Consider the following 15,790-nt stretch of genomic DNA (forward strand, 5'->3'; position numbering starts at 1 on the left):
GGTAAGCCCTCACCTGCAGGTGATCTGGTCCCCAGACTTTTCCTCAGGTAAGCCCTCACCTGCAGGTGATCTGGTCCCCAGACTTCTCCCCAAGATGCTAGTCTCACTCACTGCACTTCTTTCATGTAAACAGCAAAGATGCTCCATTTATTAGAAAAGATTAATGCAGTTTTATTCTTTTTAAGTTATGACTGCTCACAGAGGCAGTTTTATAGATGACAGGAGGAGGAATCCCAGTGTATTATCCACAAGAAACCTCAGAACCACATCTAGGTTTGGCTTCACCATGTTGCTCCATAGGACAGACCCTGGGAACTTGGTTGAAATAATTTTTAAAGATGTTCTTCAATCTGAGGAGAGAGAATTACCATTCACGGGGTAACTTAAAATGTCACACAGTGTTCACTAGAGTTAAAAACAGGCAAAAGGCTTCAGCAGCTCAGGGGCTCCAACTGCTCACAATGCCGGAGCAGCTGTGTTAGCAGCTAGTGTGACGACACTGGACGCCCATGCTGTGTGTCACTGTACTTTGACACAGAACAAGACTGGGAACAGGACATGCAAAGCCACGAGGCAGTCTGACTTGTGCTGTAAAGGGCTGGTCAGTGACCAGTACAGTGGCCCACAGCTGCAATCTCAGCAGTCTGGAGGCTGAGGTACAAGAACTTCTGTGTTCAAAGCCAGCCTAGGCCCCACAGAAAGTCCTGTTTCAGAAACAAAAACCTAAGGGGGAGGAGGCTCAGGGGCTAAGAAGAATGGCAGCTCTTGCACAGAGAGGGACTTGGGTTTAGTTCCCAGCACCCACATGACAGCTCACAATCACCTATAACTCCAGATCCAGGCAGATCTCACACTCCCTTCTGGGTTCTGCAGGCCCCGGGTACCAGCCACACACGGTGCACAAGACATACAGGCAGGCAAGACACTCATATACCAAACAAACAAAATTAAATAGAAAGCAACAAACCCTGCTCTCTAAATCTAGGAACTGAGACACAAGGGGTCAACATATACAAATGTCGGAGGTGACAAAGGGACTCGTGAGGCCCAGAAGGGAGCCTTACAAAGCTGGGGGAATGGGCGGGACACATTTGTGCACCTGCTTTTATAAACCACTGAGTTAGAATGAGACAGTGAAGACCTCGGGGTGATGACTAGATAGCCTTTAAAGATTTATATCCACCCACAGCAAAGGGGATATGAGCAAAACCATTCCAGAGGGGAATTAAAGACCAAGTCCAGCACTCGCTCGTTTTCGTGCATGCCTGGATAGGACCAGGTTTCCATGGCTTGGAATGATAGCAAAAGATAAGTAAGAACAATAGGACACAATGGGTGAGACAGCGGTGTGAGCGTGTCCAGAATAAAGCAGATGCAAATTAAACGGGCTGCTCGGGCTGGTGGGCGGCCCTACCTCCGCGAAATCCTCTCCTCCTTCCTCCATCTGCTTCCCTTGGCGCCAGTGTTTCAGCAGCCACCTGAGCTTGACATAGAAAAGGAAAATGTTCTGCTTCAAGGACCGGAGCTCCTGCTGCAGCAGATTCTTCTCGTCACTCCAGGTTCGCTTGTGAAGGGTGTTCTGCAGGGCCAGGCTGTGCATCTCCAGCTCTTTCCACCGCAAAGCGTAGAGGTGGTCCTCCTCCATCTTGAACAGAATCAAAAAGCAGCTGTGACAAGAGGCTGCGCCAACGCGCCATCCCAGCCTGACCAAGGTTCTCAAGAGCAGCCTATGTCCAACCTCAGTGGTACGTACACAGGGGACGTGAAACACCAGAGTCCTTACGAGGTTAGGGTGATTAGTGACATCCAGATTTACAAAACCATGAGTTTTGTGATTTGGAAGCAGGTGCTACTTCAAAGGAAGGCTCTGTAACCATCTTCACTGTCAGCCCCTCTCCACGCTTTTAGATTATCTCCAACCCCCTGACCAGGAAAAATGCTATTTGGATGTACAGCTTGCGATGGACTCAGATGCCATTTAAGGAGACCCCATCTTCCCTCTATGCCTGTGCTTGGCACACAAGGGCTCATTACTATAGCAGGGAAGAATAAGAAACCCACCTCTTCCTGAGGTTTCTGGCTCCTCTTGAGCCCTGGGAGAGAACACTGAGACAGCGGAAGGGCCACTATGCGCTGCAGAATTAGAGCGGGTGGCTCAGAAAGAACTCTTCCTGAGCAGGCAGGACTCAACTGCGTACACCACTGGGCAGACGTGATGACAGTTTCCAGACTTTAGCATGCACATTAAATGTGTTCACCACTCAGGGAAACAAAAACTTCACTCAAGAATTACCCATCTCCATCTCTGCAATAAGTTCCTCTGCTTTTTCTTTTCTTAGACGGGGTCTCACTACGGCCCTCAGACTGCCCTCTTGGGTTAAAAGCGAATCTCACGCTTCATCCTAAAACGTAGCTATAACACTTGAACCACAGACATATGCCACCACACCTGGCTAAGGTATTTTTTATTTCTTTTTCTTTTTTTTAAATATCCATACAGAGCTCTTCTAAGCAGGAAGCAATTCCTGTGTCAGTACTAAGCAAAAGGTGCAAATAAAATCTTACTTTGCAGATAAAGACGCAGGGATAACCTTTATTGTTGTGGAACTGATACAGGAAACTGAGGGCTTCTGAATCAGAGCAAAATGAGGGTCAGAATGGCAGCCCTACCACTGCCTTCCAACTTAATGCTTATACCAAAAACCAAGGAAGTGTGCTTATCCTCATAAGGTACTAGATTAATCCTCAAGAACCACAGGATTACAACTACAGCTGCCTGGTGGAGACAGCAATACGGCCGGTGTGCTAAATGAGGGCTGATACCCTTGAGAAGGTCCACATGGCTATGCAGGGACCTAGCATCTGCTCTACACTGGATTTCGAGCTGGAAGAGGAAACACCCGCTCAACAGCCCTCGGAGTGGCCATGCTGGTTATGCCCAGAAGGTCGTGACGGCACAGAGTGGGAGACAGCCTGGTGCACTGGCAACCCAGCTCTGCAGCTCCTCACGGCTCTGTCCCCGACTGACCACCTCTCAGTGGCTGCTAAGACAATGGTAACTACTTCCCCGCTGCTGAGGAAAGGTCAAGGTTCAGGGAGCTGGGCCTCTGAGGTGCTCAACTGACTCCTGGCAGCACCTGTCCAGACCCTAGGCGACCTGAGGACCTCCGTCCATACTCACCCATCTGCTTTCTTTTGAGTGTTCACTGGGGGCCTGAAGAGCTCAGAGCCTTTATCATAAGCCCACAATGGGACTCCGCTACCGTGTCGCCAGCGTCTCCAGTGATGACCTCACTTCTCAAAGCATTTTTGAGGCCATGAAAACAGCTGCATGTGAGTGCATATGTGTGCATGGGGGGTGGGGAGTAGATGTCCCTCTTATGTAACCCTTTGGTAATGAGATGCGAAGCTTTACTTCTACAGGAACCGTTCCGAAAGGAGTGTGCAGCTGGGGAAGACACAAGAGGAGACACCGAAGAGTCTGGCATCCAACTCTGCACGTTCTAAGCTGCAGGGTAGAGCAGATGCTCCCTTAATCAGCCCATGACCCGCTTAGAGCCTCTCGGTCCAATCGCCATGGAGGTATATGCCCACAGCACACATTCCCAGCCAAAACAAACCTTGGATGTACCGAATGACTCATTTTGCATAGCATATGTGTTTTTGGAGCATCAAGGTACATTACTCGATGCCAACGGCTCTGCTTTGCTTCCTTTTGAAGCTACGGCTCTCTTCTAAGAACGAGCACAGGGGAGAACAACAGTGGCAATTCTGCATCTAGATACAGTTCACAACTTAATGACATGCAAGGGCAGTGTCCTTGGAGGCCCAGGGCAGGAGCACCTGGATCTGGGAAGCCCCTAGTGGATAAAAGGGATAATTAGTCTGTAATACATAATTTTAAAAATAACTACAAGCTAATCAGGTCATAGCTCAGTTAGTGGCTGGTTTCTGAAGGCGACATTAGGGTGAGTCGGTATTTCTATTGGACAGCTCCCTTCACGGTGACAGACACACGGACTGGTCTCATTTAAAGCCCTTGTTTCATGTTAGTTTACTGGTGGGCATCACTGCCCACCTGGAGATTTTCCTGAAACCACATTTCTCCCTATCCAAGGTCCTGTTTTCTGTAGTTTGTCATTGGTGGGCTAATTGCAGTCCAAAAATATTAACTAGGAAATTCCCCCCAAATAGTTGATTCATCCGTCTTAAATGTTTACTGCACGATATTGTTATAAGCGTTTAGTTATCCCTGTTCATCCCTACGGTGCATGATCTACAAGTTAACGATACAGGAATAAACAGCCAGTGAGAGCTTTGGTACTCTCTGTGGCTCCAGGCATCTCTGGACTGTCCTAGCATGGGCTTATTCGTGGCCTAGGGGAGTCAACATTACTCAAACAAGTGCTGCAGAGTACCTAGGTGGACAGTTTGCACCGGTGCATTTAAGAGGGAGCCTCTCCACCGAATGACCTGTCTATATGCCTATGGGTCTTGGCACCTGCATGCAACAGACAGACAGCATTATTTTAGGAGGCATCGTGGCATTGCTCCAGAGGCACTGGGAACGGATGTGCTGGGGATCCTCATGAAATATTTACCTTACGGATCTTGTTTGTGTATGTCTCTGTCTCCTCTTGATGCAGTCTGGCCGCCTGGGCGAGCTGACCCTGTAGCTCTTCTAGCGACACACTCTGCTCGGGTAAAACGGGGGAGCCCCTGAGCTGATTGGCAGGATAAAGGAAGGGTTTAGTGGAAGAGAGAACTCTGCCTCAGGTGGTGACGCAGGACACACATCCGGACGAGGTGACACACACAGGGAACACAGCACAGCGGCTGCAGCAGTGGAGTGACCACCAACCCCCCCTCAGGGGTTCTCACAGGGGAGCCCTGCTGCTCTGGGCCCAGTGGCTCTCTGAACTGCCCTGTATCTTTCTTTACAAGGGATGAGACAACCATAAACTAGCTGTGGTAAAAAGCCAGGGTGTACAAGAAGGCTCTCTGCTACCCACAGGGGCTTCTAGGTGGTTCGTAACATTCAAGTAGGACTCGGTGATGACATCTCAGTCCAACTTGGCCACTTATCACACACTCAGCCTCCAGGATTAACATCCCTGAGCCAATGGGGTCTTTCTAGGGGGTCCAACTAATCTGGCCATAGCTTGCATACTGGGGATTTTTCCAAGGGTGCCTTTAATCCCACAGCATGGCCCTGGTCACTCAAGAGTGGGTGTGGCTCCTTCTAAGATAGACACCTGCTCTTAAGGCTTTCTGTGTCACACCGTGTCCAGGAACCCCAAGGATCTCATTAATACTTACTGCACTCCAACCTAGGGAGAGGTCAAGGGATCTATACTATTATTCTTATTGATAAAGCTTACACGTTGTAATCAAATAGCCATGAAAGAGACTAGTGAGGATTTTTGAAAGAACGGTTTATTAAAATCTCAGGCATCATTGAAATTTAAGCAAAATGTTTACCCAATTAGCTTGTGCTAATTAAAGGTAGATAATTTAAAAAGCGAAAACAGGACAGGGTCGCTATGTAGTTCAGGCTGTCCTTGAACTCTGTATATATTCCAGGCTAGTCTTGAATTCAGAGATCCTTCTTCTGCCTCTCAAAGGAGTACGCCACTACACCTGGCTGGGGTAGGTGGTTTTAAAAACTTGGACCTAGGGTGGACTGTTATAATAAAGACATGTTATCTCTCTAGCTCCTTTTGTCTGCCTTTAACTAACTTCTACTTCTCAGTGAGGAAACTATTCTGGATGTTGGTGTTACTCGGCTTGTCATTGGGTGAAGACCACATGCCAAGGACAGAAAATACAGACCTCAAAAGGCAGCGCCAAGGCAGAGAAAGCTAGACACTGGGGGGTTGACAACTTTGCAGTAAACTTTAGAGTTCCAGAAGATTTAAACTCACTGGGCATGGTAGTGCGTGCCTTTAATCCCAACACTTGGGAGGCAGAGGCAGTTTGAAGTCATTCTTTCTGACTTACATTGTGAGTTCTTGCATAGCCAGGGTTCCATAGTGAAACCCTGTCTCCAAAAACAGAAGATGGGGGTGTACTCAGTGGCTGAGCACTCGCCCAGCAAGTGCGGGGCCCTGAGTTCTCCCCAACATTAAATACTTAAACTCATCCAACTTTAAGAAACTCAAGAAAGGGGATCATGAAAAGTTACTCTGGTCTGCGAGTTGTTGGACAGTGTTGTGGGATTTCCTTGAATTTATCATGATGACTAACTTCAATGCTACTGGCTTAATTTCTTTTACACTATGTGCCGACTTGGGTAACAACAACGTACTCTTCCCTTATGCCTGCCTGTTTATTGTCCATCTGATAATCCCGTTTGTTATCTGAAGATCTCGGCTGAATGCTGATGTTTGCTTGTTCCTACTCTTTCACTTCCTCTTATTCTATTTCATTTTGAAGTTTGGTATCTTTATAAATAAAACCCTTCGTCTGTTTTCCTACAGGTATATATGATGCATTTTGTTTATATTTGCCACCTGCTCTCCTCCATTCCCTCCCACCTTCTCTTCTTCCCACACTTCCCACGTTCGTGTCATTTTTGTCCACGCGGTTTAGTTCGGACTGTCTGTATGGACGTGGCTGCAGGTTCATTTGCCTGCTCTAGATGGTGGACATTTTTCTAACCCTGTGTTTGAAGTTCCGCACTGTGAGCTCATCCTCAGTGGGCATTTATTTAGTGATCGTGCATATGACTTGGTTGGCAGTGTGGGTGTGATTGCAAGTTGACTTGTGCTTGCCAAAGACATCATTTTAGACATAATCCTTGGTGACTCTTAGAACAAACGGCTAACCTAAGTTCAAATCTTGGTCCCGGGTAAGGTCAGCCATAGTCCCACACCTGTGCTGGTAGACAGGTTCCTGTTGCCTCACTTCTGCCTACCAACCTGTAGGCAAATGTTTTTCCTGCTCACTGTTGTCATTCTCTGCCAATGGTCTGGACCAACACCGTGTCTCCTGTTTCTTTGGAACTACTGAAGTCAAGGGTCACCACCCCTGGCAACTACTATCCAAAGTCACATGTCTAATGGCCGGATACTGCTCTCTGTCCAACTGGAGTGAGTTCCGACTCTAGAAGATACCTGAGAACTCACTATTGAAATAGATTATATATATATATTTTTTTTAATTATGTATTTTTGTTTATTTGCCTGTGTGAATTTATGTGCGCCTGTATATGAAGGTGCCTGCAGAGGCCAGAAGAGGGTGCCAGAGCCTCTGGAAGTGGCATTATACTTGCCTGAGAGCTGCTGGATGTGGGTGCTGGGAAGTAAACTCTGGCTCTCTGGTAGAGGGGCAAGTGCTCTGAACTGCTGAGGCATCTCTCCAGCCCCGCTGTGCCTCACATTTTCTGCAGGGGATCCGGGTATTTACGATTCTGGGCACCATCTACAGCACTGGGGTCACACCAGGGAAGATTTTGCAGCTCAGGTATTTCTACAGGGTTGTTTCAGGGGGCCTGGGTGCTTCCTGCCAACTTTACTTTCTAGTTTACCCATGATGGGTTTGAAATGTGAACACTCTCGATTTCAGAGTCTTAGATAGCAGACAAAGCGCCGTGTTGCTAAGACACAATCAGACATTCTCATCAAGTTCGCTGTTATGAAAAGTATATCATATGATACCTTGGGAACAGCACCCAGACTAAATACAAAATTCACTTACGCTTTATATGCACCCAGTCTTAACACAATTTTATACATTTTTAATAATTCTGTGTGTGATGCTGCATGGTATGGAGTTTTCTATTTATAGAGTTATGTGGATATTCAAGTTTCAGGCGTTGGGATAGTTTGTTGTTCAGTTCAGATATGTTCACTCATATACTTTAGTTTTAATCTTAATAAATATTTAAAATTATAAAGAGCTAAGCCTCATTCATCAGCAACACCTGACTGACAGCACGCCTTTCTGTTTGAGCCACCCTTGTGCAAGGTCACAGGGAGAGCCCTTGAGGTCATCTGAGGGTATTCACCTGGGGCAACAATTTCTTACAGAGGACCCGGACCGGCTGTGTAGACCACACCCACTTTCAAGTTTCCTTTTGCTAGTGAAGTACTAGAACACTTGCGGTCACTCCAGTGTTACAAAGAACGAAACACAAACATGCCATGTCGGAAATTCTTTCTAGAGTGGTTCTACTGCCACACAACTGCAAACAATCACATACATGGAGGGAACATTGGCACGCAACACAAAGTTCCTGTGGCAAAATACATGCTTTATCACCAAGTCCCGAAGGTTTGAATGTAAACACCGCCCTTTGCTCATTTCCCTATTTTGAGCATAACAACAAATGACGTCACCCTGATTTTTTTTCTATTAAGTCAGACTATTTAAACATTAGACCTACCTGTTCTGTGGCTGCCAAGACACTAACCTTGAAATCAAACCTCCCTCCCGTCAGCATCTGACACCCACCATCCACTCCCGCTCACCCGCACTGCTAACTTTTTGACCAGGTCCAGATAAAGCTGCTTATAAATTAGCCCCGGGCTTAACAAAATGACATCGCTACCACAATAAGCAAAGGGAGAATGCTTTTTCCCTGTGGCCCTCCACCACCCAGGAACCGCGAAGACAGTGGAACCCCACAACTACTCCAGGACCATGACTTCACTTCTGGTGCATTCCGTTTTGTCCTGGCCACTTTTCCCACCGTCTCTTTCAGACTTGGCAGATGAGGTCCACACATGCACAAATACTTGGCACGAACCCCACCACGCAGTTTTCCCGGGACTGGTATTTCACAGCTGAGGCCTGAAGGACCACAGATGCTGTGCGCTTCAGCGATTACAGGATAAAGAGGAGGAGCGGAGGAGCGAGCGAGACCTGACCCAGAAACTCAATCCTCTGGCTCAGGCTTGGTTTCATTGATGTATGAAACCCGACCAGTGCCCATGCTTGGCCACTTCTCACTCAGCACTATTTTTAAGGTGCCCTGCACATTCCAAGTGAAACGTCCTATATGATGCGTGCTCCTAATGAGCGAATCTCTTGGCACGCTTAATGGGAAACACAGGGGCGAAGTCGGGGGGAGCCCAGGGCCCACAGGGAGCCTCCTGCCAGTGCATTCTGGGGTGAACAGGCAACAGGAATGTCGATCTTTCTAAGTCTGGTTGTCCGTAAGTTCTCCTGGCTGCTAACTTCTGTGCGTTTGCATCAGGGAGTAGTTAGCAGGTGAGATGGGTTCCGACTTCTACCTTAGAGCACGCTCGCTGGCTCGGGCATATCTTCCTGTCCTAGGTTTGGTGAAGTGTGGCGTGCCAACAGCAGGCCATCTATATTACACCTGCTTGCTGTCTGCATAGAGTGAACTTTCCTTTCCCTCCTTGCTGTTAGCAATGCTGCCATTAGTGTTATTAGTAGTGACCATAGCTTAAACCTGGGCAAAAACAAAAATAACCCAAACAACAACAAAACGATCTCCCAAAGTAGCGACTTGCCCTTTGTCCCCCAGCCTAAACAACAGAACTCCGAAGTCCAAAAACCACAGAAGATGCCTCAAAGAATGGGACTGGAGGAGCCTACCCTTTAAAAAACACTTCCGTTTAAATGCCAAGGTTCTTGCCCATCGGTGTCCCCACCCCCTCTTGCCTCTAAGACCCAAGGACAGAGAGCTCAAGGAGTTTTACACACGGGTACAAGTCGGCCCGAGCACAGACTCTGCGGTTATTTAAAGGGCAATGCAAGAGGGGGCAGAGACAACGGCCATGAGGACACAGCCCAGCTGCCTGCCAGGCCTCACTCCCGCCAGCGTCTACACGGGGACCAGGGTGTGGCTCACGGTAGAGGAACTGGTTAGCGTGCACAAGGCCCTGGGTTCAACCCCAGCACGACAAAAAGGGAATGCTCGTGTTTGCTTTACCCCCGCCACTCTCTGCCCCCCCCCCCCCCCCCGCGGGCTCTCCCCACAGGTGTATCGTGATCCTGCTTGCTTCTGGTAAGTTAGCACCAGTGTATGCTCAGCTCTCCAAGAGGAGGGGCCTTTTTCCTGTCACACCCCCGGGAGTCCACAGGTAATTCCCTCAGGGCCTAAACCTAGGTACCACCTTCACAGGTGACCTGGCATCTGAAGTTAGCAAGGGGCAGTGGGACTACACAGGATGTTTAACGCTTTCTGATTTCTATGCTTCTGAGGTGATACACATGCCTTCACGTGTCCAGCCAAAGGGGAATGATGCGATGCATTCTTCCACATGTATGTGTGTGTGCATGCATGTGTGTATGTGAGTATGTATGTCTGTGTATGCACACAACGAGGGGTAAAGATGTGATGCATTCTCTCACATGGTGTGTGTGTGTGCGCGCGTGTGTATTGGGGCAAACAGATCCCCAAACCAAAGATGTTTGGTCTCTTCTGGCTGTGACCACCTCTGGTGGCGGCATAAGCAGCCCCTACCTCATGACACTGTGTCCCTTTGCCCAGCGATGGGCTCCTTTTCCAACCTACCCAGCCAAACTTTTCCTCAAGTGAGCTTGCTTGCTTTCAGCTATTACCATCTGAACTTTTCCTTCTGCCCTGACACGTGGGAGCTGCTCCCAGGCCTCAGAGCTGATTGGTAAAGGCTTCGCAGAGATGAAGACATACAGAATCTTCAATGCCTCAGAAGTTCTGGTCCTTTTCCAGTGGGGAACCTGTTGCTCTAGACTTCCAACCCCACTAATGCCCTCCTCAGCCCTTTCTGTACTGGGAGTTACTGGGGACTCAGAAGCCCCCTTCTGTATGGGAGTGTAGTCCACTTTTCAGCAGGACGGGAACTGTGCAGGTAGCTTTGACACTGCACACTGGGTTACCACGGCAATGGAGAAGCCTGAGGAAACTGCAGGTACAAAGAAGACATCCCTGATCCAGCCCACGGGCTGGAAGAATGTTTCCAGCCACCATGAGGGCAGCTCATACAACACAAGCAATGAAGTACTGAAGAGAGAAGCTTGAGGAGCTTTCTCCGAACCAGGAAGGACCCTGCCTGGTTTCCACCCCTGCTTTCTCTGCTGTGGGACAGGAAGCCACCAAATGTTCACTTGTCACTGCGGTGTATGTCTCATCACACCTCCAGGCACCCACGGGTCTATTGGTGTGTGTGTGTGTGTGTGTGTGTGTGTGTGTGTGGGTGGGTGGTGGGGGGGGTCATACTCCAGTTAGCCATCACTCCAGCTGACGGGAGAGTTGCAAGTCTGTGGTGATATTTTGTTTATACAATTACAAAGCTTGCCTGAAAATCAGAGGGCAGAGCTAAGCCACAAGTTAGCCACAGAGGCCAGGCAATGGTGGCACACACCTTTAAGCCCAGTACTCAAGTTCAAGGCCACCCTGGGCTACACAAGATCAAATCTTAAAGAGAAACAGAGCTCACACAAAGGTGATCCCAGCACTTGGGATCACAGGCTTTTTAATCCCAGCACTAGGGATAGGGGAGTGATATGGCTGGGTGGAAAGAGGAATATTAGGCGGGAAGAGCCAGGAGCTCAGGCAATCTAAGGATTCACAGAGACGGATGGAGTCTGAGGATTCATAGGGAGAGGACCACCCTTTTGGTCTGAGCATTGGTAGAGGTAAGAGAACTCTAGTGGCTGGCCACTCTGCTTCTCTGGTCCCTCAGCTTTCACCCCTACGGCTGACTCCGAGTTTTTCATCTAGACCAATTAGAACTCGTGTTACACAAGTTAACCACACACAACTACATACACTCCCTAGGTATTCAACGCAAAGATGTTGATTCAAGAAGGTTCTACTGGGTTCCACATCCTCCTGTTAACATTACCTCAGAGCGTTACCATGGGTAGGAAATTTCACACTGAGACACCCAGTGAGAAGGGGGGAGGGAGACAGAAGGCAAGGAGACTCAGTGAACCCAGCAGCTCACTTACCTCTAGGCCGAGACAGCTCTGTCCTCCCAGCCCAAGGCTCCCGGGATCCCCATCAGCACGCCGGTGCAATTCCCGAGTGGCTCGGAGGCGCAGGCCCTCTCTCTCGTCCCCTGGATCCTGACTGAGCTGCCACTCCAGCTGGTCTCTCAATTTGGACTGTTAAGTGCACGAAGAGGGTGAGATTTATTTTGTTTTGAATTAAAAAAAAAAAAAAAGGAACGAAAGACAAAGGGGAAGGTAAGGAGTGGGGGGTAAAAACAAAAGTCGGCAGACGATGGGGAAAAAAAAACTACCAGACAGAGTAAAGCATGAATGAATAGGATCAACTTAAAACACTTGAAACAAACAGAGCATGAGCGAAAGGATGCGCTAACACGGAAAGCGGGGTGGAGGGGGAGGTTCTGAGACGCATGCAATGGGACACAAGCACACTACCCATGAAGGACATAGGGAAGAGGCTCTGCCTTCCTTACTTGCTGAGCAGCCAAAGCCACAGTCCAGGGTGGCAGCTGGGCCATGCACCCAAGGCGAAGCCTGGGAAAGTGGTCCTTGCAGGGCTGCTCCCCTTGGCTCTCACCCTGGGCGGCGAGGGAGGGTGGCAGGAGCGAGTGGCAGCGGGGTTTTCCATCAAAACCAGCCTTTTCAGAACCGGCTCCTCTCCCCCATCCTGGGTTATCTTCCAGAGGGAGTAGGTGGGGCTGGGTTGTCTGAGACTTCTCAGAACTGCACACGTCCCTCTGGCAATAAACCCAGAGGGGGGCAGACGCTTGTTACTGAGTCTAAGTGTCCTGACTGTGACCGGAGTTGTGCTTTGTCTTAAACGCCTCACAGCTTCTTCGTCAGGGTGGCTGGTTAGGTTGAGACACCAAGGAGGGAACAATGAACAATGGAAGGCTGCATCGGTCCCTAGCGCCTCCACTGGGCTTAGCCTGGTCACAGAAGGCCCTCTACAACCAGGAATCGCAGTGCAATTAAAAGTGAACAGAGGAAGGAACAAGGAGACGAAAAGGAACTTACAAAACAAAATTAAAAGAAAGAAAGAAAAAAAAAATGAAACCAACCAAGAGAGGTGTGTTTGACGCCGAGGCTTTAGTACAATGCAGGTCTGAAATCAAAACCAAGCAGCCGTGAGCAGTGCGAGCACCAGAGCAGCAATGCCAGCAAGAAGGAGGAAGAACGAGACCAAGCAGGGAGGCGAAGTCGCAAGCCCCCTTACCTGCAAGTCTGGGCCCAGCTCCTTCCCCAGGGTCCCGATGGGGGAGTCCCGGGACACAGAAGTCACAGTGGAGAGGAAGCTGGATGACTCTGTGAGGTGGGATAAGGGCGACAGACCGTCCACCATCCGGGTCATCTGCTCCAGGAAGGCTTGCAGCTCCTTCCTGAAAGCCTTCATCTTCATGTTGATGGTCTCCAACAAGTGGGGCTCGTTCTGGCTGCCCTCACCTTCACCTTGGACCCCAGGTGAGGCCAATCCCCTGCCCCGTGGGCCTGAATCATGGATGAAGCCGTCTGTGTCGGCGATGAGGCGCTCCACTGTCCGCTCAAGCCGCTGGGCCTCCTGCTTTATGGTCACCAGGCACTCGGTGTCTTCCCGGACTCTGAAGAGTTCTGCCGGGCACGGCTCACTCGCCTCTGAAGGCTTCCCACTCCCAAACCCTGAGGTCTTCTCACATACGTCCTCTGAGTCACTCTCGCCCCCGACAGGGCCTTCTCGCTTTGGCTGCGGCAAGCGGCACTCCTCCCCATCACTCTCCTTCTTGCCGGCATCGCTATCCGCGTCACTGTCTCGAGGACTCGGTGCATGCAGCCCCAGGTGTGCAGCAAGGTCGCACCGCTGGACGTTGGACAGCAGCAGCCGGTTCTCAAACTGCAGCTTCAGCACCTTCCCGCTCAGCTCATCGATCTGCAGCCTGGCTGACTTCAGCTCCTCCTGCAGGGGAACGCTCGACCCGGGACCCTTGGCTACACCATCCCCGAGCCACCCTGATGACTCCTGGTGAGGCTCAAACTTGAGCTTGCTCAGCTCGTGGGTCAGCTGCCGATTGTGGTCCTCGATCTCGGATATGGACCTCCTCAGCAGCTCGGCTTCTTCCTCCACAAACTGCAGGTGCCTGCGGAGCTCCGTGGAGGACTCCGGCGAGTCCCCGAAGGGTGAGGTAGGAATGCTTGGCATGTGGTCCCTGCCTGTCCCCTCCCGCTCGTGCTGAACCCGCATGTCCTCCATCTCTGCTTTGAGGCCACGGTTTTCCACCTCCAGTTCCACGATCTTCCGGCCCAAGATGTTGGCTTCCTCCTCCACCAGCTTCAGCCGCAGCTTCAGCTCTGCCTCCCGGGTGCTGGGGGGCCCACCCGCCTCCCCTGTGGGGAGGGGGCTGTCCACGTCACCGTAGAGGGACTTGTACTTCTGCAGTTCCTGCTCCAACTCGTCCTTTTCCCGGCCTAGCTTGGCCATCTTCTTGCGCATAAGGGAGGCTTCCTCTTTGGCAAACTGAAGCTGGCATTTCAGATCCGCGCTGTCATCCTGCCAGGCAAGAACAGCCCGAGGGAGGGTTATGTGAAAGTATTGAACGCGTGTCTTCTGATCCCTCACACCTCAACCCCAACACACACACACACACACACACACACACACACACAGAGGCACGCATGCATGCATGCATGCATGCACACAGGCAAGCACACACGCATTCACGAATGTCCTTCTTCCTGTTGGTGCTGTTGTCTTCTGAAGAGACAGGAGCCGTGACAAAGCAGCAGTGAGCCCAGAGCCTTTGCAGATCAGGCCCCGGGGAAAACCCATGATTTGCTGTTTTGTCAAGAAACTGAACTGATAGTTCTGGGGGGGAAACCATGAACATAAAAGCCACACAAGGAGCCGGGCGGTGGTGGCGCGCGCCTTTAATCCCAGAACTTGGGAGGCAGAGGCAGGCAGATCTCTTTGAGTTCGAGGTCAGCCTGGTCTACAAGAGCTAGTTCCAGGACAGGTTCCAAAACTATAACGAAACCCTGTCTTGAAAAACTAAAAAAAAAAAAAAAAAAAAAAAAAAAAAAAAAAAAAGCCACACAAGTTATATGTGAAGGAGGAGAAAGTTAAATGAAGTACTGAAGTACAACATGTGAACATTTGTCAGTAACATGGTGGCCCCTGGTAACTTTGTAGAGCCAATACGGTTCACCATCAGGACCCAGAAAAAAAAATTATCAAAATCCCTCACCCAAGCTAGTGGCAGAGCTAGTGGGACTCCGGGACTATATACATCCACCCTGCGGCCACTGTAAACCTCTCGTGTGTCTCACTGGAATCTTCCACCAGGACAGGGAGGTTGGACAAGTGTGAAGCTGGAGCGGAGCTTCTCCGCGGACTAGCTGAGGTGCATGAACTGGGGTAACTCATCTCCCCCTTGCATGTCTCCTTCCTCAAGTCCCCCGGAGGGACACGAGGACAGAACAGAGAGACAGCGGGCATCACGGAGTGTTGAAAGCTGAGGTCCTACGTAAGAACACACACAGACACTGAGAACACCCACGAGTGAACGAGAACCACTGCAGGGCCTTTTCTTCCGTCCTCTGTTCTAGTTGCTGTAACTACAGGAAATTAAACACAGAGACCAAAGAAAGAGAAGCTAAGGGTTTGCAAACCTGGGAAGTGGTTCTCGGCAGAGTTCCAGAGAATTCAGAGGGCTCCCAAGGCAGGTGCTCGTGGCCCTTGCCTGACAGAGGTTAAGAAAGTCAACTGCCGGGCTGGAGAGATGGCTCAGAGGTTAAGAGCACTTCCTGCTCTTCCAAAGGTCTCAAGTTCAATTCCCAGCAACCACATGGTGGCTCACAACCATCTGTAATGGGGTCTGGTGCCCTCTTCTGGCATGTGGGCATATACAAAGACAGA

The 15,790-nt window shown here is 50.0% G+C and overlaps 1 protein-coding gene across 4 annotated transcripts in view; it reads right to left on the reverse strand.

The window, feature by feature from the left end:
• Nucleotides 1-15,790, reverse strand: part of Mtcl1 (microtubule crosslinking factor 1) — a 124,509-nt gene that overhangs the window by 36,202 nt on the left and 72,517 nt on the right. For 2 of the 4 annotated variants that reach the window (XM_026789483.1, XM_005367577.2), the window contains exons 5-8: nt 13,121-14,425; nt 11,905-12,060; nt 4,602-4,724; nt 1,415-1,645 (exon numbers count right to left, since the gene is read on the reverse strand). In XM_026789483.1, the coding sequence (XP_026645284.1) occupies nt 1,415-1,645; nt 4,602-4,724; nt 11,905-12,060; nt 13,121-14,425 (1,815 nt within the window). The remainder of the gene's footprint in view (nt 1-1,414; nt 1,646-4,601; nt 4,725-11,904; nt 12,061-13,120; nt 14,426-15,790) is intronic. The other 2 variants (XM_005367576.2, XM_013353952.2) reach the window with 1 other exon arrangement.

Source organism: Microtus ochrogaster, unplaced genomic scaffold (assembly GCF_000317375.1).
Source record: "Microtus ochrogaster isolate Prairie Vole_2 unplaced genomic scaffold, MicOch1.0 UNK20, whole genome shotgun sequence".
Lineage (NCBI taxonomy): Eukaryota > Metazoa > Chordata > Mammalia > Rodentia > Cricetidae > Microtus > Microtus ochrogaster.